Source organism: Cnephaeus nilssonii, assembly GCF_951640355.1.
Source record: "Cnephaeus nilssonii genome assembly, chromosome: 19".
Lineage (NCBI taxonomy): Eukaryota > Metazoa > Chordata > Mammalia > Chiroptera > Vespertilionidae > Cnephaeus > Cnephaeus nilssonii.
The window spans coordinates 19660115-19682990 of NC_137090.1; the positions used below are offsets into that span (position 1 = coordinate 19660115).

General features: G+C 43.8%; 1 protein-coding gene across 1 annotated transcript in view; it reads left to right on the forward strand.

The window, feature by feature from the left end:
• The window catches only part of MARCHF10 (membrane associated ring-CH-type finger 10), an 81961-nt gene that overhangs the window by 16386 nt on the left and 42699 nt on the right, over nucleotides 1-22876 (forward strand). The window contains exon 4 of the mRNA XM_079797498.1: nucleotides 18109-18280. Coding sequence (XP_079653624.1) covers nucleotides 18109-18280 — 172 coding nt within the window. The remainder of the gene's footprint in view (nucleotides 1-18108; nucleotides 18281-22876) is intronic.

Sequence of the window (22876 nt, forward strand, 5' to 3'; positions counted from 1 at the left end):
CTGTCTTTTTCTTCTTCAGCTGTAAAAATTATTCATTCTTTAAATCATCATTGCAAAAACACTCAGACCACATCTACAAAGGACATAGTTGTCCATATAAAAGTAATTATGAAATAAAGACAAAAATAGGTGGTAAAAATGCATAAAACTGGCAATTTCTATTCTAAAGTACAAGGACAGGAGTATTCAATGTCAGAGGACTCAAAACAACATTATTTACATAATCCTAATTTTTTCCCAAGGGTCTGGGCCTTGATTGTACAAGTGCCTTCAAGGCCGCATCTTCTCTATCAAGAAGAGTGACAAAATCGGAATTTTCCACAGTGAAACTCACCCCTGCTTGGCTCTCTGTGTGACAGGTATCCCTTGGGGGACACTAGAGGATTTGCCTCTGGATACAAAGGCGCAGGAAGGGCAAGGTGAGAGATTTCACCGAACGCAACATTTCAACAGCCATCTGACTTGTGTGCTCGTAACATTGACCCCTCCTGGCTCCATCCTTCAGCGTTTGCTGGGTATGAGTGAAGCCAAAGATCCCTTATGAGACTCAAACCAGATCCCAGAAATCCTCAGGCCCCAGGATCATGGGTTGGCTTGGAGAATTTCCATCCCAGGTTTGGATCCCAACCTAAATGTCTATGAAGAGCTGGTTCTTAAACCTTCATAGTCTGGGCCTGCCCTGCTATATCTCAAATCCTGGGGGAATGAAGGATGTATCAAAGCTCCTTCTACAGGATTCTCCTTACCAGGGAGGTCTGGAGCTAGTCTCCTAGAGGAGGCTCTGAAAAAGAACGTTGTCACCTCACCAAGAGAACCCAGGTAGACTGGTCCAGTTTCCAGAGCTCAGTGGATTAGAAGCCACATCAGGCACTAGAGTGCAAAAGATCCTTGGTCAATCAGAAAAGGGCAGGAGAAAGAGCAGCTGTTTAAACCTAACCAAAGCCCTTTTCCGTAGGTGAACATCCTCCTGAGTAATTTCCTTCTAGAGATTTCTGTGCCTGAAAACTCTAAGGAATGTTTTACCTCTGGTTTCTGAAGGCAAGTTCACTCTCCGACTGAGTGGGTAGTATGAAAGCGGATTGCTTAATCCATGGACATTTTCCACTGTGCAGTCATGACGTGAAACATGCCACCACCAAACTTTGACACGCATTGCAGTTCCCATCACTTAACACATACGCATTGCAATTTGACATGTACTGTAATTCCCATTCCTAACCCAGCCTCAGACTGTCAAATTCTGATGAGCCTGGAATAAGTGAGGCATTTACTGTCAAGTTACAGAGGCATTTACCGTCAAGTAATCAAGCTATAATTTCCCGACACCTGCCTAGAGGTGGGCAGATCCCAAATGCACAGTTAACGTGGTGGCCACTGCATTATGACATGACTCCCTCATTACAACCAGTGGCTTTAAGCCCTGGTCAGGCAGAGCTTGTGTTCAATCTAAATCTAAGATAAAGCAGTGACTATGGAGCCTATGCTGAGATGTTATGTGGAATGGTGCCTCCTAACTACGGTTAGTTGGTGGTGTGGCTTAGAAGAAAGAACACTTATCACTAAGGGCCAGCTCTGTCCCACATCGCAGCGTGAATTCAGGCACAAACCGCTCTCCTAAGCACTTCAGTGTCCCACCAAGGAGATACTTATTACCATGCTTATCTCATGGGATCATTATGAGAACAAGTGAGACGCTTAAATGTCATACTAACATTAGGTTACATTATAAATTGCCTTGGTGTTCAACTATTCTTGCAAATGATGCTCCAACGGATGTCAGTGGAGGGGCAGGTTCTGATGCTTCTAGAATACCTTCTTCCACCTCAGCTCAGCCCCGGGCCAGATTTCTACAAGCCAACCTAAGTGGCAACTTCATTTTAGACCCTTTTCAAAGCTATGTGCAACGTTTTGAACTGTTTAATCGGCTTAGAATTTAACAGGGAAATAAATAAACATCAGCTCCACATAACCACCTGGAAGCTGGATGAGTTAGTAGACTGAAAAATGAAGTGGTCTCTCCATATGAGCAGGAACTCATTTCCCCGGGACAGCTGCTGGCCTAGAGGAGCTGGCTGTGACAGACAGGGCACTGGCGTGTTCACGGAGAAGGGACTGGAGTCCAGATTTCCCCATAGAAAATGATGAAAATGATTAGCCCAGGACCTGGGGACGGCAACCTTCTATGAAAAGACACATCCTGGGCCCTTCTCATCTTCCAAGATCCTGTATCCTTGCTGGAAGGGATGTTCAAACGTCAAGGACTGAGGACACATGGTCACTGCATTTACTTTGTTGGCAAAGAAAGCAGAGACGAGATCTCTGTTTTTCAGGAGCACCATTTGCTCTGCTAATAGGAGAAGGAATATTGTCCTTTCATCATCGTCAACCGAGCAACTAAGAATTTAGATTGCAGGTCACAAGGACCCAGCCTTACTTTGGAAGGAGGCAGTTCACCTGATCCCAGCAGCAGCTGGCTCTGCCCCAGGCCTGCCAGAGCCAGGGTGTTTACATCAGCGAGATCACCTGGATCTCCAGGAAAGTGAGGTAAGGCAAAGGTGAAGGCGGTTATGCAACATAGACATTTTCATCATACGTTTCTCCACACAAACTTTGGAGGCTACAATAAAGCCTCTCCAAGTAACCTGCAGTGGCTTAAGAAGTCAGAAGATCCATCCATACATCAGGGCAGCAAACGTCTAGAACTGAGCTGTCCAATACAGTGGCCACTAGCACATGGGGCTATTTAAATTTAAATGAATTAAAATAAAATTTAGAAGTCAGACGTTCCTGGGTCTCACTAGCCACATTTCACATGCTCGGTAGCCACAAGCCACATGAGGTCCGTGGCTGCCATATTAGACCACGCAAATATAGACCATCTCCCTGGTTACCGAAAGATCTCGGGCAGCCCCGCTTCAGGTTGTGGTCAAGTCCAAAACACAAACAAGACAACACCCATGGGCCAGGAAGGGGTTTTGTTTCCCAGATACTGGCCAAGCATAACCCACAATGTAATACTTTGCAATACAATAGGCAATCAAGCCAGGCTTGATTTGCATTGTGTGTTTTTCTACCTCCTGGGTATATTTGCACAATTCCTTTCACCACCTATTTATTCAGCCTATCCTGTCTGTGAAATCTTCAGCTTCTCCTCTTTCAAACAGCTCTTAGGGAGCTGTTCTCCCATTAATCTGTCAGTGTCAACCTACCAGGCACCCTTAGCAGTGTCACGGCAGCAGGCAGGACTTAGCACGGGCATACGCGTTCCGGGAGTCACACTGTTAATTTTCTCTAACGTCTGCTCATCCACTGTCAGATTCCTGTGGGTCAGGCCTCCCTTCTTCCTGTCCCGAGGCCCCTGTGCGGAGGAGACAGCTCACGCAAGCACACACTGGTTCTGTCTGCCCCGCCCTGGGAGGCAGTGAGTCATCTCCAACACCTGGCTCGGTGCTTGTCACAGCGCCCTCTTGCCTCTGGCTCAGCTCCTGCTCCCTCGAGGTTCACCTGAGTAATAAGGCTGCTCAGCCCACAGCGTCTCCAGCCCGAAATGTACCTCACAGAGGCGGAATGCACAGCCCACGGTTTGACCCGGGCGGGTCTGTGGGAATTCTCATTTGAGTTTGTTTTCCATTTTAGCTGTTGATCTGTTCACCTTGCTGTGCCCCAGGAGCCCCTCAGACTCCAGGTGCTGGGTGCGTCATCCTCTGCCCTCAAATTGTTCCTCTTCGTGAATCTATTTCTGCCCAAGGCAGAATTCTGGAAGTTATCTAAGAATCCTCCCCCTGCTGCTCCTCACACTTCACAGTAATCAGACACCGCCGAAGCTGGACTGTCTTATCTCCTCTCTCTTGAATCTGTCCACCAGCACCTCCCTTTCCAGGGTCTTTTTTTGCCTGGATAGTTGTAGGAGTAATTTCCCTGGTCCCTTTGTCTTCACCTCATCCCTTCTCGCCAGTCTTCCAGGCTGCAGGATGAATGATCCTCTAGCCTGGCGGGGCTCAGTGGTTGAGCGCATCATGGTTTGATTCCCAGTCAAGGGGTTGCCCGCTCGATCCCCAGTAGGGGGCATGCAGGAGGCCTCGGATCAGTGATTCTCTTTTATCATTGATGTTTCTGTCTCTCTCTCCCTCTTATTATCAAAAATCAATAAAAATATATTTAAAAAAAGAAAAAGAATGATCATCTAGAAGCAAATTGGATCGTGTCACTCCTCTATTAAAAATTCTTTAGTGGCTCTAGCTGGTTTGGCTCAGTGGGTAGAGCGTAAGCCTGGGGACTGAAGGGTTTCGGGCTCAATCCCCAGTAGGGGGCATGCAGGAGGCAACTGATCAATGATCCTCTCCCTTTCCCTTCCTCTCTGAAATCAATAATTTTTTTAAATAAATAAATTCCATTGTCTTTGGGATCATGTTCAAATTCACTAGCAAGGTACTCAAGGCCCTGGTGGCCTGACCTTCAATTCTGAGGGCACCTGCTCTGGGAAGAATTTCCAAGGCTTTTCCTGGGGGGTTGGGTGACTCTGCTCTTGTCCCTCCTTTGAATTGCCATCACACCCTCTGGGTTCAAATCTACCTTGAGGTGCACACCTTCCTCTCTGCCTCTACCTTAGGCTAGCGCTGCTCAAGAGCAGGAGTGTTCGTTGTCGCATTCCCAATGGCCACCACATAGAAGGAGCTCAACGAATGTGCAGTGGCTGACAGTTGCCAGGGTGTTGTAGGCATGAGCGCATGTTGAGGTCAGAGCGACAAAGCCACAGCAGCCAGAGCAGGACTCCTCCCCCTGAGCGAGAGCAGAAAGGTCATGCTGCTACTTGGGAGAATGAACGCTCCCTGACCCTGCCTGAAATTGTCGAGAGGTCAGTGGTCTGGTGAGGCTGCCTGTGTGCCGTGGCCAGTCTGGGCTTGAAGATTCGTCGATTATAATCAACGCCTTGGAAACCTCTGCCCTGGAGAGAGCATTCCTGTCCTGGCATACCACTCTGCAAAGGGACAGCTGGCTTCGGTAAAGCTCTGGTAGTTGCTTTTGTCCCAGGTAGGCAAGAACACAAAGACATAGGACCGCTGGGGGGCAGCTCTCCGTGGACCGAGGAAGCTCAGAAGGGCCCACAGTCGACTCAGGATTCACTGTCCTTCGTGACAGAAGTCGTCTTATTGTGACTGGACGTTCCGCCGGATCACTCTCCAGACTGCGTTGGATCTTTCCTTTATGATAAGATTGTCGCTGCATTGGAATAGCTGGTGCGCAGGCCCCTCTGTGGGCAAACCTTGCTGGAGCCTGCCAATGGCATTAGTGGAGCAAACGGGTATTATACCTGTGTCTTGGGCAAAGCCAGCAGTGCTTCATCCCTCCTCGGTTTCTGCACTTCATCAGAGTTCCAGTAGGTAATTTTAAAATAGGGCATGGCAGTAAAATGGGGCAACTGCCAGTTTAAATGGCAGCTGCTTCCAGAATACTGACGGTCCTGCCTTTTTCAGCAGATAAGACAGCCCAGAGTCAGTCCTTGCACCAGGGTGATTCGGCCACCAGGCTGCAATACAAACACCTATTGTTACCGCCCATCCCCTCACTGAAACTGTCAGAGCCCCGAGATGGGTGGCCTCTGACCGGAAGAGTTCCCGGTGTTAATTGAACGCAACGGCTCAGAAATTGCATGAGAGAAGATTATTATATAAAGGGGCTTTTTTCTCCCATTTTCTGTGGTGCTGTGTATTTCAGTTTACCACGTTTTATTTTTTAAAATCCCGTTTTTAAAAATGATTCTGATTCATTTTTAAAACCAAAAATAAACTTATTAAAAACCAATTAAAATTCAGATATCAAAATGTAAAATGTTTTCAGTTGTGAGGTATTATTACTCAGCTGCATGCCTGCCTTAAACGTGGTTTACCGCATACAGCATTTCATCCTGGAGCCTGGTTGTCTTGTTTTCATATTGCTTTGTTTGTTAAGGAATTATAAACCTTTGGTGTCTGAGACTCGGTGCTGGGGGCTAGGGACGCGGTAATGGTAAGCCCCGCCCCCGCCCGCAGGGAGCTCAGCTGGGTGAAATACGACATTAAGCAAATGCCAGCGGTTCAGGACAGTGTCTGCTGAGCGTAATAAAAAAGCATGGGGAAACCTGGGAAAACTCCACAGCGCATGCAGATTTTCAGCTGGACCTTAGTTAACGGCAGGATTTGGGGAGCTGGAAGTGGGAGTGGGGAGCTGAGGTGGGGGGACATGGCAGGTGGATGGAAGAGCCTAGGTCGACAGCTGGGCACATTTGGAAAAGGGTGAGCCATCCAGCCTCTCTGCAGCCCAGGAAATGGCATCAGACCCCTTTTCAGAGCCCCCCTCCCTGGAGGGCGCTGTTGACCTCCCTCCTGCACCCCTTCCTTAGGCTCAGGAGGCAGGAGGGTGCCCTGCTCGTTCCCGGGTGCGGCTCCCAGACCACTGCTCCCCAGACTCTGTGGGAAGCAGGGGCCCACTGAGGCTTATGCTGTTTTATTCCACCATCTCCCCTGCCCCACCTCACACCCCTCCATCATCCTGTTGTCTCCTGGCCTCTCTCCCTTACTCAGTGGAGACTCTGTGGCTCCATCTCTGTTCACCCCATTGCCTGACCTCCTGCCACAATCCTACACCACTTCAGCATCTACCTGGCTAATCCAGCCACACCCTAGCTTCTCAGGTCCCAGTGCCTCTTAAGTGCCCGCTCCGTTTCAGTCTGCCATCCCCGCCACCAACAGCACACCCTCAGCTACATCATCAACCAGAAGTTCGCCATCTCCAGAAATCTACTGATGAGTACCAGCCTTCCAGCTCTCTGCTCATCCACTTCCACGGTGCCATCTCGGCCCTCTGGGAGCCGCTGCCCCGCTGGCCCCTCTCCCCGCGCCCTCTGTTGCTCCTAAGCAGCCTAGATTCTGTGTGTGATCCCTTGGTTCCCCTGACTTTTGTCTTCCCCCCCCCCCCCCCCCCCCGCACCTCTGCCAAAGCCCTGCCCATCCACGGTCTCTGGACCCGACACCCAGGCCACTGGCGACTGTTGGAGAAAAATCACCCAATGCTGCCCCTGAAAGGTCACAGCCACCAACCTCCTGGAACTCCTCAATGCTGCCCAGTTTCCCTGGCCAACTCTCTTCCACTTCAAACCTTCTTCTATTTCCCCTCTTCAATGTCTCAGTCCTCAGCTCAGAGCTGCCCACCCCACCCTCCCCTCCCCTCATTCCCACCTCTCCGCCTGTGCTCAGGAGCCCACCTCCTAGCTCTCTCAGGACCCTTACTCCATCCATCATCCTTTCCCTGTACCAGAGGCTTCCATCAGCATTTAATCATGATGTAAGGTCTCCTACGAAAACTGAAAAAGAAAAATACACGCACACACAAAACAACAAAAAACAACAAAACAGCCCTTCCTCAATCCCACATCCCCTCCACTTGTTTCTTCTTCACCGCCAAAGTTCTCAAAATAATTATTTACACCGACTGACTCCATTTCCCCACCTCCTACTCACTCCTCAACCCACTCCAATCTGGCTTCCACGCTCATCATTCCACAGAAGTGACTGTTCATCAACTGACTTCCACGTCTCTGAATGCGGCAGGTCTCCTTCAGTCCTCACCGTCCTTGACCTCTTGGCAACTCTGACCTGGCCACTCCATCTTCCAGGAAACACTGTGTCACTTCTGCGAAGCCACGTTCTTCTGCTGGCTTCCTCCTCATCCCATCCTTCTCCACTCCGCTGAGTCCTGGAATTTCTAGGCTTGGTTCTCGTTTCTATAGCTGGCGGCTTTATCCTATTTTTGTACTGCAAATCTTTTGGACAGTATGGTGAACTCTCCAAATCCTCTTCTTAGAATATTTTCAAATGTAAAAAAAAAAAAAAAAGATACGTAGGATTTCAAAGGAAACCACTTGCATTGAAATAGTCATCAGAATATTTTTAGAAATCTGTGATTCAGTAATGTATGTGCTTCATTATTAACACATTAAATAACAAGTGATGGGCGTAAAGGGTATTTTGAGACATCGGCAACAAATTTAATGAAATGTGAAAATATCTGTGATTTCTATTGGTGACAAAATCGCAGGTACTGCTAATACTACTGTGGTTTGCTGCCTGCATTCGTAAATGAAATATATGCTTAGATTTCAGCTAGAGGTTGGTGGAGATAAAGATGATATTTTCCCCATCCAAGTTCATGCCCCATCCCCAAGAAGCCCTGTTCAAGATTTTAACTGCCAAAATCAAGACATTATCTGCGAATGACTCCCAAACCTTTATTTCCAACCCAAACCTCACTTTTGATTTCAGATCTTAATAGCCAATAGTTTACTCAGTAATTTCTACTAGGAGGTCTCAAAGACATCTCAACTCCACAGGCCCACTGCTACAGTTTCCAACCTGACCCTTCATTCTTCCTTTTGTGTCGTCAGAATCTGACACTTTCTCTCATCCTCACCCTCATATTCAATACATCACCAAGTCCTATCAATTTTACTTCCCAAATATATTTTATTTTTAATCCTCACTTGAGGATCAAATCCACAACCTGACCAGGAATCGAACCCACAGCCTTTTGATGTATGGGACGATGCTCCAACCAACTGAGCCATCCGGCCAGGACTTCCCCAATATCTTTTTAATCCATCTGTGTGTTCTTCTCTGCTTTCCCCTGGTAATAGTCCACCGAGACTCCACACTTCCACTCCTGCCCCCAAATCTCACTTTCCTGCCACAGGTAGAGTGATATCAGCAAATGGAAATCGTTGCTTTACTTGACTACTTAAACCCCTTCCATGGCTTTGTTGTTATTATTAATCGTCACCTGAGGATATTTTTTCCATTGACTTTTGGAGAGAGTGACTTTCTGTGGCTTTTGGAAGGGGGACCATAATACATCTTGTAGTCAACAAGGCCCTGTGGTATCTGGCCTTCCATACAACTCTATGCTTCACCAACACTAGCTTTGGGTCCTCCTAAGTGCCAGGCCACCTCCTGCTAGCGTCTGCACATGCTGTTCCCTCTTCTTGCAACACTCACCCCACCTTCCCACCCTGCCTGAGATCTCAGCCCAGGTCACCTCCTCAGGGACCCAGATTCCTCTGCCCTATCTTCTCATATTTCCATACTATCCATACATTTCCTTTAAAAAAAAAGTATGACTTGTAATTTTACATTTGTTGAATAACTATTTTATTAAATGATCTACCTCCCCACCTAGACTGTAAGGGCAAAGTCTTTGTTTTACTCATCAATCACTCCCATAGCCCAACATATATAATTATGTTTTTGTGATTTTGGTTGTTCATATTTTTCCCAGTTTTTGTTCTAGAAGTAAAAATTACCTGCAATGAACATTTTAGAGTACTATTTAATGAGTTTTGGCAAATGCATGGCTGTAACCATGTAACCCAAACCTCCATTAAGTTTCTGTCATTCCGTGAAGTTCCCTCACGCCCCTTCCCAGTCGGTTCTCAGTGTTTGCACCATAAATTAGTTTGCCTTTTCTTGTTCTATTTCTGGAAGACCGTTTGATTTCAACTTTCTCAGACCCTTTTTATAAAGTGATGGAATATACATTCTAAATAGATGAGACAAATAAATGAACCTGTGTAATAATTAAAGTTACATACAAGTTACAAGTTAAAATTATAATCTTTTCCCAAAATAACAAAGACTTTTGAAAAGATAATAGTTGGAAAAGTTGCATAGAAACTGGCATTCTCATACACATCTTGAAATGTAAATCAGTACAATATTTCTAGAGGATACTTTGGAAACAAAAAATTTAAAATTGTTGTGATGCTTTCATTCTAGTAGTATAAATTCCCACTTTTGGGAACTTAAAAGGGTAAAGTAAGATGTGTATAAATATATAAGAACATTTACCATAACACTATCATAGCAACAAAAAGAATTATGATGGATCCACATAATTCAAAGAAATAATACCTTACTTAGTGAGTTTACTCTTAGAGTAATATTTGTATGGTAAATCTGAAATTATTTCATGTTTGTTGCAAAGTAAAACAAACAAATATATTAATGTAATTAAGAGAAAAGATTATAAATATAATTGAAAAGAGATATTAATATAAAAAAGGAAAAACCCACATAGTGTTAACTTTTAACTAGAAATATTACTATGAACTCATGATTTTAAAAATACATGTTTCTAATTAACTCCATTGAAAGGATTTAAGAACAATGTCACCCCAGTAGCAATGAACACACCTAGCATGCAGGCATTGGTTTCTAAATACCATTCTCAATGAAAAGAAAGCAATTCTGAGGTAGGTAAAGCACAAGGTGAGTCTATAATATTTATTATACCAGAAAACAAAGAATTACTCAAAGACTTAAGTCAAGAGCCAAGGTGGATGAACTTCCACTCTCCATTTTTGGTACAATTTCAGCATTGAAAACTTTGATGAGGTAATAAAATAAAAAACATAGATGAATAAATAGATGAATGATCGATAAATGAGAAGGAAGAATGCCACCTAACTGTAGAAGAGATGATAGAATTAGAAAAATTATTTTGCTACCCCATTATAATTTTCAATTCAAGCAGGGCACATCAACAGATGCTAAAATCACTGGGTGAAATGTTGTTTAGGAATAGGCTACTATCTCAGAATCATCCCATAGATTATCTACTGATTACGGAATAGGTGTGGGGAACGTACATTAGAGAAATCTGGCAGTCACCACCTCAACTCAGAGATCCAACAGCATTGCTTAGGGCTGATGTGATGTTATAAAGCAGGACTCCACACCACCTATAGGATATTCATGCCAAAAAAACTATTAACCTGAATTTTATTATGAGGAAACAATCAAATTCAGAATATAGGATATTCTATGAGGCTGGGACTCTTCAAAACAGTAAAAAACATGACAAAGAAAACAGGACAGAGAACTAAAGAGGCATAATAACTTCATACAGTGCATGTACCTTGTTTGATTATAAATCAAAACAAAAAGCTAAAAAGACATTTTGGGTATTATATGGTGACAGAAGATGATTTGACTTTGGGTGATGGGCGCAATGCAATATACAGATCTAGAATCATAGAAATTTACACCTAAAACCTATATGATCATTTTAACCAATGTCATCCAATAAATTTAATTTTAAAAAGACATTTGGGTGACATTTGAGTTTGAATATGCTCCTCCATATTAGATAATGTCATGGAACCATTAAATATTCTTAGGTAACATAATGGTATTGTGGTTTTACAGGACAGGAAAATGTCTATTTTTATAGAAGGTAAATATTATTTAGGGATGACGTATCATGAAGTCTAGTCACTTTGAAATTGTTCAGGAAAATAACATAGAGAGAGATAAAGCGAATTGGCAAGGTAAAGGATAATGGATGTTTTTTGTGCTATTCTTTCAACTTCTCTATAAATTTGAAATTTTTCAAAATAAGGTTGAAAATTTAAAAAGGGGGAAACTATTGATGCACTGTATCAAGTGAAAAAGTGTTGTAAAAAATATTTATATATACATAAACAGATATGTTAGGATAACGCTAGCTGCTATAACAAGGGGACCAAAAATGTGATGATGCAATCAAGACAGGAGTTTGTTTCTTGCACCTGTGACAGATCAGGTTGGAGGAACCAGATCAGCAGTCAGCTCTGCTCCACTCGGACTTGCAGGGACCTTTCAGTCCGCAGGCCAATGTTCCATCCACTGAGCCAAACCGGTTAGGGCCTGATGATAGTTTTATTGTCTTCAGCACATGACTTCCAAAGTTGTCTTTCTAGCAAAGGTCAGGGCTAGAGGTTATCTCTGAAGCAGGCTGCCCGCATCACTTCGGCTCACTTGCCGCTGGTTAGACTTTACTCCTGAGGCTACATGTAGTTGCAGGGGAGGCTGAAACATTCAGTTCAAGGTGGGCAGCCACATCCCAGCTTCAACAATCATCACGTGGGAAGGGATTTTGGTGGGAAGCTAGTAGTCTCCATCCCAGTCCTTAAAAGGGGGTCTGAAAGAATACAGACCAAGCTATTTGCAGTTTTAATTTCAAGGTTAAGGGGGTTTTGAGTGTTTTAAATTACTTTTCTTTCTGCTTGTCTTTTTCCATTATGAGCATACATTTCTTTTGTGATAAGAAAAGAATTACACTTTACAAAAATCAGTCATTGAAACTGCTGAAAGATTATTTCATGGGCAAATCTGTAGGATGCTTTGTTTTCGCCCTCTGAAAGCAACATACAAGCTCATCTTAAATGTCACCTTAAGCATTTTTCTACTCGGAAACCTTCCGTTGGACCCCATTCTCTATCTCATTGAGTTTCAAGCCTTTGCTTAAATCTCAGAGCCCCCCAGCATTTGACCCCACCCTACCATCCAGCTTTATTTCTCACCTCTCCTCCCCATACCTATGCTCTGGACACTTGCCTCACTCTCTGAGAATCATGCCATACCTCATACACCATCCGTACCTTGGCTCATGTGCAGCCTCCAGCCTAAGACAGTTTTTTGTTTTAAATATGTATTTTTATTGATTTCAGGGAGAGAGATAGAAACATCAATGATGAGTCATTGATCCGCTGCCTCCTGCACACCCCCTACTGGGGATCAAGCTTGCAACCCCAGCACGTGCCCTTAATCGGAATTGAACCTAGGACCCTTCAGTCCACGGGCCGACGCTCTATCCACTGAGCCAAACCAGCTAGGGCCTAAGACAGTTTCTACGCATCCTTCAGGTCCCAGAAAACACCACCTACTTCATGAAGCTTCCCTTGATTTCCACCTTTTTCTCTGAGTTCCTTTGAAATTCAGAACTGGTGCCACACAATTTATCACATAATCAAATATTTTGCATTTTGCTGGTATAGTATTAATCTTGTCTCACACATTGTAAGCGTCTTGTTTTTATGTCCCTTCATAGTGCCTAGCATGGGGTTGAAGACATAGTAGGTGCATATACTTCTCAATTAATTCCCATGTTTTATGAAGTATTATTTTGAGTAGGACGTATTTTCATGGACGAGATCCTTTAGATGGATCAAGTCTTTCGAATTCCTCTGATGCCCCTCCCAGCTAAAAGGAGAATATGAATTGAGATAAAGGAAGAAGGAGAAACACATTGTAGCAAAACCATACCCCACCTGAGGGCATTCTCAATGTGCTTCTAAACACTACACTTCACTGTTCAAATTTTTAAAATCCAACCAATTTCTGGCCACATACCACCTCCTTACCCACTGCCACCACACAGAACTCCATCCCAGAGAACACTACACACTGGTCCTCAAGATATGAAAATGTGTGGCCACCACCCAGGTCAATCAATAGTGATTTCCAGCCCTGACCGGTTTGGCTCAGTGGATAGAGCGTCGGCCTGCGGACTGAAGGGTCCTGGGTTCGATTCCGGTCAAGGGCATGTACCTTGGTTGCGGGCACATCCCCAGGAGGGAGTGTGCAAGAGGCAGCTGATCGATGTTTCTCTCTCATCGATGTTTCTAACACTCTATCCCTCTCCCTTCCTCTCTGTAAAAAATCAATAAAATATATATATTTTTTTTAAAAGAAACAAAAAAACCAGTAATTTCCACAGCACACCAGGGATTGGCTCCAAGTTTCACCCAGAGGCCGATCCGTAGTGGTTTGGGTAGTAATCATGCGTAGTGGTTTGGGTAGTAATCATGAAGCGAGTCTGAAGCCCCACCTGCCACTTGAGAGAGCAGACCCAACGGCTTTCCAACCTAAAGAAGACTTTAGTCACGAGGCCACCGCTGCTCTCAGATCAGAGTCTCAGGCTGGCTCATTCCACCTTGCCAGCATGGGAATCAGAGAAGAGGAGGCCGGAAGGAGAGTTCTCTACAGAAGCCAATGGACACAGGTGCCCGTGATATCCATGCACATGGCAGCCCTGCCGACTCCGAAAAGCATCTTGTGGCAAATGGAGAGCCAGGGCTTCCATTGCTGATCCTGGTCTTGCCAACCCCACCTGGCAGCTGGGCGGGTCTTCAGGCGGGAGAGAGAAATGGGGCAAGGAGCAGTTTGATTCAGGTAGGTGGGACATGAGAGAGAGAGAAAAAAAAACATAACAGTTACTAATCCCTGTTTTTAATTGTTGTTCAAGTTTACAAGTCTGATAAGCTCAAAATTGTCCTGAACATGTGAAGGACTTTGCTGTCCTTAGTGTTTTTTGGGTTTTTGTTGTGTGTTTTTTTGGACGAGAGACAATTTAGCCCACTTTGTGCTGCAACAGCACTCTGGGTAGAACACACTAACCTTCCATTTCTTGAACACATAAAGGCATCCATCCTATCCAGAATGCTGTTTTATACGGGCTGCCCTCCTTCCCCAAGGCAGGTGTTTGTTTGAGGCACAATTTGAATATGGACTTTGAGGACAGTACTCTGAAAACGCTCATTAGCATTCACAGACCCTCGGTCACCCTTTCCATGTTGTCACTGTTTGCGTGCCGGGGTTCACTGCCTTGATCACTCTCTTTCAGAATCTCATGAGACTGCATTTATTTCAAAGGTGATAGACATGCAGTCTTTCTCTGGCGCCAGCCTGACACTCCTCCTTGCCTCTTCTCTCTTATTTACAGCAAGCCGTGCCCTGAGCTACACTGTGTCCTAAGATCTGCTCGGCTCAGCCATCCATCACGTGATACATGACAAAAATGGGTTTTGTACGCATCAACCTGAATTCAGTAGCACATCTTGGGGTGAGGGGCGGGCATGCCAGTTGAGAACCAGTTCCCTGGGTGCTGGAAATGAGCCATCAGGCGAGAGTTGGAAAATGACTTCATCTTTTCTGTCCCCGACTTCATCTAGTCCCCTTGCTCTTCCGATCCTCTCTGTTCATTGTCACATTGCCATTTCAGACTCAACCCTCTCAGGTCCCAGTTTAAAAATCTAGTCAACCCCACATCCCTGAGAAACGTTGGTTCTCCTTCTTCTAGGAGTCTAACTGTAACCATTCTAATGTGACTAAGTCGTGACTGCAGTGCCCAAGGCTGCGTACCAGAGGTAAGCCCCGCCCCTGCTTTTCCCAGGGTGAGTCCTTCTGTGACCTCAGGAGAGAGCCTCGCCTTGGGCCAGGTAATAGCTCTGCTTCAGTATGGATGATGCCATAGCACAGCTGGGGGTCTTTGGAAAATGTTAAGAGTCCTATTCCAGAAAGTACTGATTTTGACAATGACTTCATTTCGTTAACACGGCTTTATTAGGACTTTCTCATCAAATTACCAATAGAAGACTTGAAGGCAACACCTCCATCAAGTAGTGCGGTGTTTTCATTTTACTTTATCTTTTATGTTCATGGCTTTGATTTCAAAAGAGAGAGCTGGTTCTCTTCCCCCAAATAATAGCAGTGTGCTGTCGCCTCCACCTCCATGTGACATTTTAACGTAGGAACATATGGGGGAAGAAATGAAAATTGTAATTACTGTTCAAAATTACAAGAGGAAAAGACATAGTTTTAAAATCAACTTTAAATCAAAATAATTATTATTGTTTGAGAATCTAAATGTTGCTAAATATTTGCCATTAGAGCTTTACTGTCTGAAAAAAAAGAAAGTGTGCCATATTTTCTTAAGATTAGATCAATTCTAGCTATCATAAATTGCTCTCAGAAAAAGTCAAGAGTCCATTATAGGAATTGACCCACCTCTCTGTTCATATCTCTATGGGATAGGTGAAAATTCTATTGAAATCTTCATTGGGGCTTTTGGTTTTGGTTTCAACCGTGGATTGTTAATGTTCAGTCATTAGCTGGTTAATTTTTGAAATGGCTGAACATGAATTAATGGCTAACTGCAAAAGCCAACGTGCACATGGCACTTACTGTTTGCCTGGCACTATTCTAAGTGCTATAAACATACCTTAACTCATTTACTCCTCACAGAACCACCAACAGGTAGATATTGTTGTTCACAGAGGGGCAAATCTGAGATGCAGAGAGAACTACCTCAATGTCAATCAATAACATGAAAGAGCCAGGATGCACTCCCAGGAACCTGGGCTCTGAATCTTAGATACCACACTTTAGTGCCAGAATGAATTACTAACAAATTCATATACACACACACATACACACACACCCGAGGGTCCTTCTCCCAAAAAATCTGATAGCTTTTCATGAGAAAGGATACATGAAAATGGCTGAGTATATGAGAAGACATTAATAAAGACACAAGAAGGTCAAGTGATTTGCTTGAGATTACTCAACGAAGCAGGCAGGAAAAGATCCAATAGCACGTTCCTAAGTATATTCTTGCCATTCTGGTTTTAGTCTCCAACTGACAAAACACCCACTTCCAGCTGCAATTTCTGGACTCTGAATGACTACCAACTGGAAGTAAGGTTGATGGAACCAGGAAGCAGAGATGGATGTACTCGGAACACAGGGGCACAATTCCATATGCAACAAGCATGGCGTAATTGGCCAAGCTTTCCGTCACCTGTTCTACTAAAGGCTTAAGGTATAATGAGTGAATGGGTAAAGGAAAGATAAACATGGCTTAACACTCCACCCAATGAAGTCTCTCAGCAGCTCCTCCCAGCTCACCATGGCCTGGTGCAGCAGAGAATTCTCCACCCACTAACGTGAGTTGTTTGTGGGAGGAATTCTGTTCCACGCGCACGGATGTTCTTCTTGCCTATGACAATCTCAGGCATCAATAATTAAAATTTGCCCACATTTCCTTCTCTGAGAATGGAGAGCCTATTTCGTGTTCAGAAATGACCTAATGTTTCATCTTTGACATTTCAGAATAATTTTCAAAGATTTCTATTTAATTCCAGAATCAAAAAGGAAAGGGGAGAACAACCAATTCATTATGCCCTTGCCTTTTCCTGTCCCTTTATCTGAGGGTGGTCTGTTTGCTGAAAATGTAGGGAGAAACAATAATTATTTGTTGGAAGGCTGTATCCAGACTCTGAATTACAAAGCATGATTTACAGTCTTGGAGGATAACGATGTGTCCACCTGTAGATTTGATCTTCTTTACAGAAGATGGACGAGAAGGGGGATTTTTTTAGAGTTTAGTTTGTCTTATGTTGCACCCAATAATTCAAAGCTAGTCAGAGTATTTTCCTGAGTCAGGAGACTTGAAATGAAAATGCCATAACTGTCGGTGAGACCGATGAGCAAGATCAATACAAATTGCCACAGCTGGGGAGGTGAGGGGGACATTAATTTAGCATTCTGTGTCTGCAGAAGACTGCATTTTCCATTACTAGACTAATGCACAATGTGGGGGAATTTAGTGATAAGTGTTGGAATTCCTGGGGTTGACGGGGGCGGGGCGGGGGTGGGGGGTGGCGGGAAGCCTTGTGGTTTTGTTTGTTGCCGAGTGTGTGGCCTAGCAAATCATACTAACACCAGCACCTAAAAACCATAACGCAGGACTTAAATCACCCTTCTAGACCAGGTTTCTCACAAGCCATTTATATTGTTTTCATCATTACTTTGGTGGTTGGAAGTGTGGCGAAGTACATATGCTATCGAATGGCTGCATAACTTTTACTGCCTCTGCAAGGCTGTGTTAAGATATTCTGACATTGCAGGAATCATGATTTGTCCGCGCACAGATTTATACTGACTTCTTTCTAGCAGACTGACAAGTAGGGAACTTTTTAAAAGATCAGTCTGTCTTATGTTGCACCCAGTAATTCAGAATATTAATCTGAGGTCTGACTTATTCGATCCCAACACATTATCTAAACTTTCTTTTCATTGTCAAGTGTATAATTAACACAAGGAATGTTTTTTTCCTCACCCACCGCCAAAGTAGTTCAAACAACAAATAGCAAGAAGTTTATGTAGCTTTGAGCATGAACTGTTTACTGGTCATCAAATTTCAGTACTTAAGGGCCAGAAATGCAGCCTTTTCATAATGTTCTACAAGACAGACCAATAAATGTGCATTCTTCTTATAATGTTCTACAAATAAGACTCATCACTTCGCTATTATTTCTACATTAATAAGCCCAGTCCATCAAAATCTCACTGGTGACAGGGCGTATTGAGCATCATGGTGGGTTGCTCCCGAGTTATTGACGGAGGGGGCTTGTTCCCTCTGCTTAGCAAAAATGACCTGCTAGGCTACTGATACTCAAACTCCTTTCCTTTTCCATAGAGTGATAGTGAGGAGGACCTTCAAGCCCAACCGGGATTATCTACCAAGAATTCTGCGATGAACTATGATTCCAGACTTCCAGCAATTGACCAAACATCCGTCAAGCAGAAAAATAAAAGTACCATGACTGCAAGGCAACCAGAGAAAGTGGGCTCCAGCAAACCCTCTCTAGGTGAGTAGCTAGTTTATTCAGATTCACAAGTTCTAAAATCCCAGCAGGAAAGGTAATGACAACTATCAAATGGGTGATGTTGATTACATCCAAGTGGTTTCCAAGTGGCCACTACAGGTTTTTGAGGGTCCGATGATCTTATGCAAATGGTCAAACTCATTTTGGGGAATATCAGATCAAGGAGGCATGGATTATGCAGAGTAACTGTCTCCACTGCCCGCATTTTCTGCCCAGTCATTGGCTTTGTGTGGCACTTGCTGGAATTGCTGCCTTTTCATCTTTTTCACCCTTGGGGGGTGGGGTGGGGTCAGGAAATAAAGGCATTTGGCCCCAGGTATCAAGTTTTATGACTCCAGCAACAGCATGAAGAGAAGCTTTCACAAGCATCTGAATGGCATAATTTATAGCCAAGAAAGAGTGATAAAGGCCTCCACTTCTGAGGTTGTCCTCTCTGGGAGAGAAGGGGCTTGATAAATCCTCCCTTTTGTGCAATTTGGTAAATAATTCACTCTTTAGCTGCCTTTGAAGCGAAGACCAGTCCTCTGCTTGAGGCAGGAGTGATTTAATAGTATCCAGAAAGGGGATAAATTCAACTGGACAGTTTAGAATCCCTCGGGCTCATCCCCATCACAGCCAACATCTGTAGGACAAAGTCGATTCCTCTGGGAACTGACGTGGACGTTGGGGTTACTGGGAAGAAAGTCTGCCGTCTGCTCGCAGTGCAATGGAAATGATCCAAATTAACTGCCGAAGGATTCACAAATAGCGCGTGACCCACGTACATCCAAGCCACAACTACTTTCTAATCCTAAATAGCTCTTGTCATACACCCCTCCATCCAGTTAAGTCTTAATGTATTGCTAAAGAAAATGGCAGCTCTCAGATTAACCACCCACATTTTGTTGCTTTTAATGAAGTAAAAAGCAAATGAACTTCTGAAATGATGTCCTTTCAGGCAAAGCCCCAACTCTTTTTGTCTTACTTAATCAGGGGGACACATCATCATAGTTAATATCTCACTTGGAAGACTTTTAGTAGGAATTGGTTTCTTAATTCCGCTGTTTAAGAATGAAATAAGGCAGATAGGATCATTCCCCAAATATTTCAAAATACATGTTGCAACTTGTTGAATTGAGGATGTTTTTAATAGAAAAAAATGAATTTAAGTTTAAATAATGCAATTCCATACACTTGCTATAATTTTTATCTTTCTTGCTAAAGCTGGGTAGCTGCTGCGTGGTGTGCTTTGTCATCCTTTGAGAAATATTATTAAAATGAACAGTGTAGGCTCACTCAATGATTTTAGCGTATCTGATTAATACAGATGTAAATTCTCCATATGGAACTTACAACACTGACAAAAAGGATGAGTTAATTCACTTTACATTCTATAAAACATTGAATTTGAAGAATTACTAGAGTGCAAAGCACTAAGGTTTAGGCAAGAGAGCCAAGTTGGCAGAAAGATATCAATTTCATCAAATGAGGGATGTTACTTGTAATAAAAAGCCTTTAAAAACTACCACCGTGCCCGGCCAGTGTTGCTCAGTGGTTGAGCGTCAACCTATGAACCAGGAGGTCATGGTTCGATTCCTAGTCAGGACGCATGCCCGGGTTGTGGGCTTGGTCCCTGGTGTGGGGCGCGCAGGAGGCAGCCAATCGATGATTCTTTCCCATCATTACTGTTTCTATCTTTCCCTCTCCCTTCTCTCTGAAATCAATACAAATATATTTTTAAAAATAAAATAAAAACTACCACCTTTATAATCACATTATGACCCATACCATGTCCCAGACCCATGCAGCCATGAGCTGGACCATGGCCTGGCTGTGGGCATAGCAGCCCTGGTGACATGTCAGTTGCTATAGAAGCCAAATTCATTGTGTAACAAACTAGGCTGATCATGAAGTTGGCTGAAAGCAAAGCCTTGGTGTGTTAAGATGTGTTCTATTTACAAGTGTAGACTCACCCCTTAAGGAGCCCCTCAGAGTTCCTTAATTAGCAGAGCAAAATGGGAGCCCAGAGACATGGCAGGAATTTAAGCTGTCTCTTCAGGAACAGGTGAATTGACTGATGGGGACAACTCAGAAAATTCAGATAAATGCCCTATTATAGAAAAAAAGGAATTGGGCCCTGAATTATCTGGATACATTGATCTAATTCACCAGGTATATTTATTGTTTCCTGCTTTTCTTCACCTCTGTAGAGAAATTATTTTCCTAAAGCATTTTGGGGTAAATCCAAAGTTGGCAGAGAGTCACCAAAATTTCTTCCCATGTCAGACCTCGAATTCTTTGCAAAACTGAAGCATCAAACACAGTTAAATCCCTTTGCAACATTTGCCTCATAGGTTAGCCTTCCAGATGGTGTTATGCCAGACCTCTACCAAATAAAATAATGTAGCTAGGACAACAAGTGTTGGTGAGGATGTGGAGAAAAGAGAACCTTTGTGCACTGCTGGTGGGAATGCAGCATGATGTAGCCACTGTGGAAAACACTACAGAGTCACCTCAAAAGATTAAAAATAGAACTGCTTTATGACCTAGTGATTCATCTTCTGGGAATTTATCTGAAGAAACATGAAACACGAATTCGAAAGAATGTATGCACCCCTATGATCATTGCAGCATTATTTACAATAGCCAAGATTTGGAAGCAGCCCAAGTGTTCATCAGTAGATGAGTGGATAAGAAAGCTGTGGTACATTTACACAATGGCATACTACTCTGTTGTAAAAAGGAAGAAAATTTTACCCTTTGCAACAGCATGGATGGACCTGGAGAACATTATGCTAAGTGAAATAAACCAGGCAGAGAAAGACAAGCATCATATGATTTCATTCATATGTGGAATTTAATGAACAAACTGAACTACCAAGCAAAATAGACACAGACTCACAGATAGAAAACAGGCAGACAGATCTGGTGTATGTGTTGAGGAGGGGATTCTTAGGAGTGGTGATAGAGGGGTTGAGCAAAAAAGAAAAAAAAAAGAGAGAGAAAGCTCATGGACATCGACAACAGTGTGGTGATTGTGGGGTAGGAGGTGTAAGAGGAGATAAAAGGTGATGGAAAAATTAAAGTAAATTAAATTTTTAAAAATAATGTAGCTGGAAAATGTGACTTCCATGCAAATCTATGCAATGATGAGCCACGTCATAAAAAAAAGTTTGTCCTTCTATGTGAACTGCTATCTAGGACCCCTAAAATGGCTATTTACAATAGAGGAACAATCCGTGCTCTCTACAAATAGATTTATAACTGAGAAGGCGTCAGATGTTCATCGTTCTTCCCACTATTAGAAAGAATTCACACATTTTAAATTAAGTCCATATATTCCCTGGAACAGTTTCTAAATGAGTTGGCTTGTGCTTCTCCTTACTATCTTTCTCCACCCGGGGTGTGCAGGTTATGGGTGGGCATGTGCTTTGGAGTCAAAATGCTTGGATTAGCATCTGGGCCCCATTGTTTACTTGCTATGTACCTTTGGGAAAGTAACTTCTTGTGCCTCAGTTTCCTCATCTGTAAAATGTGGGGGAGAGGGTCAAAGCAGATCTCATCTGCTAGGATTGCTGTGAGGAGTAAATGATAAAACTATGCTCAGCTGTAGAATACTGCCTGACACCTAGGCCTTTGATACGTTATAGCATCATGAATCTAGCACATAAGAGCTGCGTTTAATAAGGAGAATGAACTAGAAAACGCTTTTATCTTTGTCTTAATGTTGTCCCCTCCAACCATTTTTTCCCCTTTGCCAAAAATCAGTTATATTTTTTAAATGCTAACATAAATACAGGTCCAGACTTTTATTACACCCTGAATTTCCAGAGCAAAACACCAAATGGAGAGAGATGAATGATCAGAAAGCATTTACCAAGCCAGAGATTGGCTTTATCTCCCCAAAGACATGGAAAAGCCAGGCAGACTCAAGACCCAGCTGGGTCCGATGTGCAACTGATTCAGAAATCTGATCTCATGATCAAGGTGGACACTGATACAGGGTGAGAAATGAGCCTGGCAGCGTCCCGTATTCCTCTTTCGGAATTCTGGATGGATCTGTAGGAAGCAGAATGGTCAGCAGGCCTGGTGAGGACAGGGGGACAGGGAAGGGCAGGGAGCTACAGCGGCCTCTGGCTCCCGGACTCCTTCCTGCTCCCCAGTCCCCTCCCAGCCCCAGCCTGAGTTGGAAAGGAGCTACCTCTCCTTCCCAGGACACACAGAGGCATCCAAAGGCCATTGTGCTGTGGGGCTCTGGCTCCTGGAGTCCTACAGCGCTCTCTACCCCAGTGCCAGGCACATGGGAAGTGGGGGTGCCCTCTCCTGCCCTGTCCTCTCACCTAGAGCTTGGGCATCGCCCCCTGGTTATGTGCCAGGGAAACGGATCTGGATGGAGTCCTGGAGCCTGCTTCCAAAATCTTGCCCTTTTAAACAAAGCCAAGCATTCTGAAATTATCCTCACTTATTATTGAGTTCAATGTTAGTCATTACCAGACTCAGATTTGTAGGAGTGGCAGAACCTATTCAGCCTAATAGTGGCTTATCGTGAAGATGTGTTCTTGTAAAACTAAGAAAAAGCAGTGAATTCAATCTATGAAG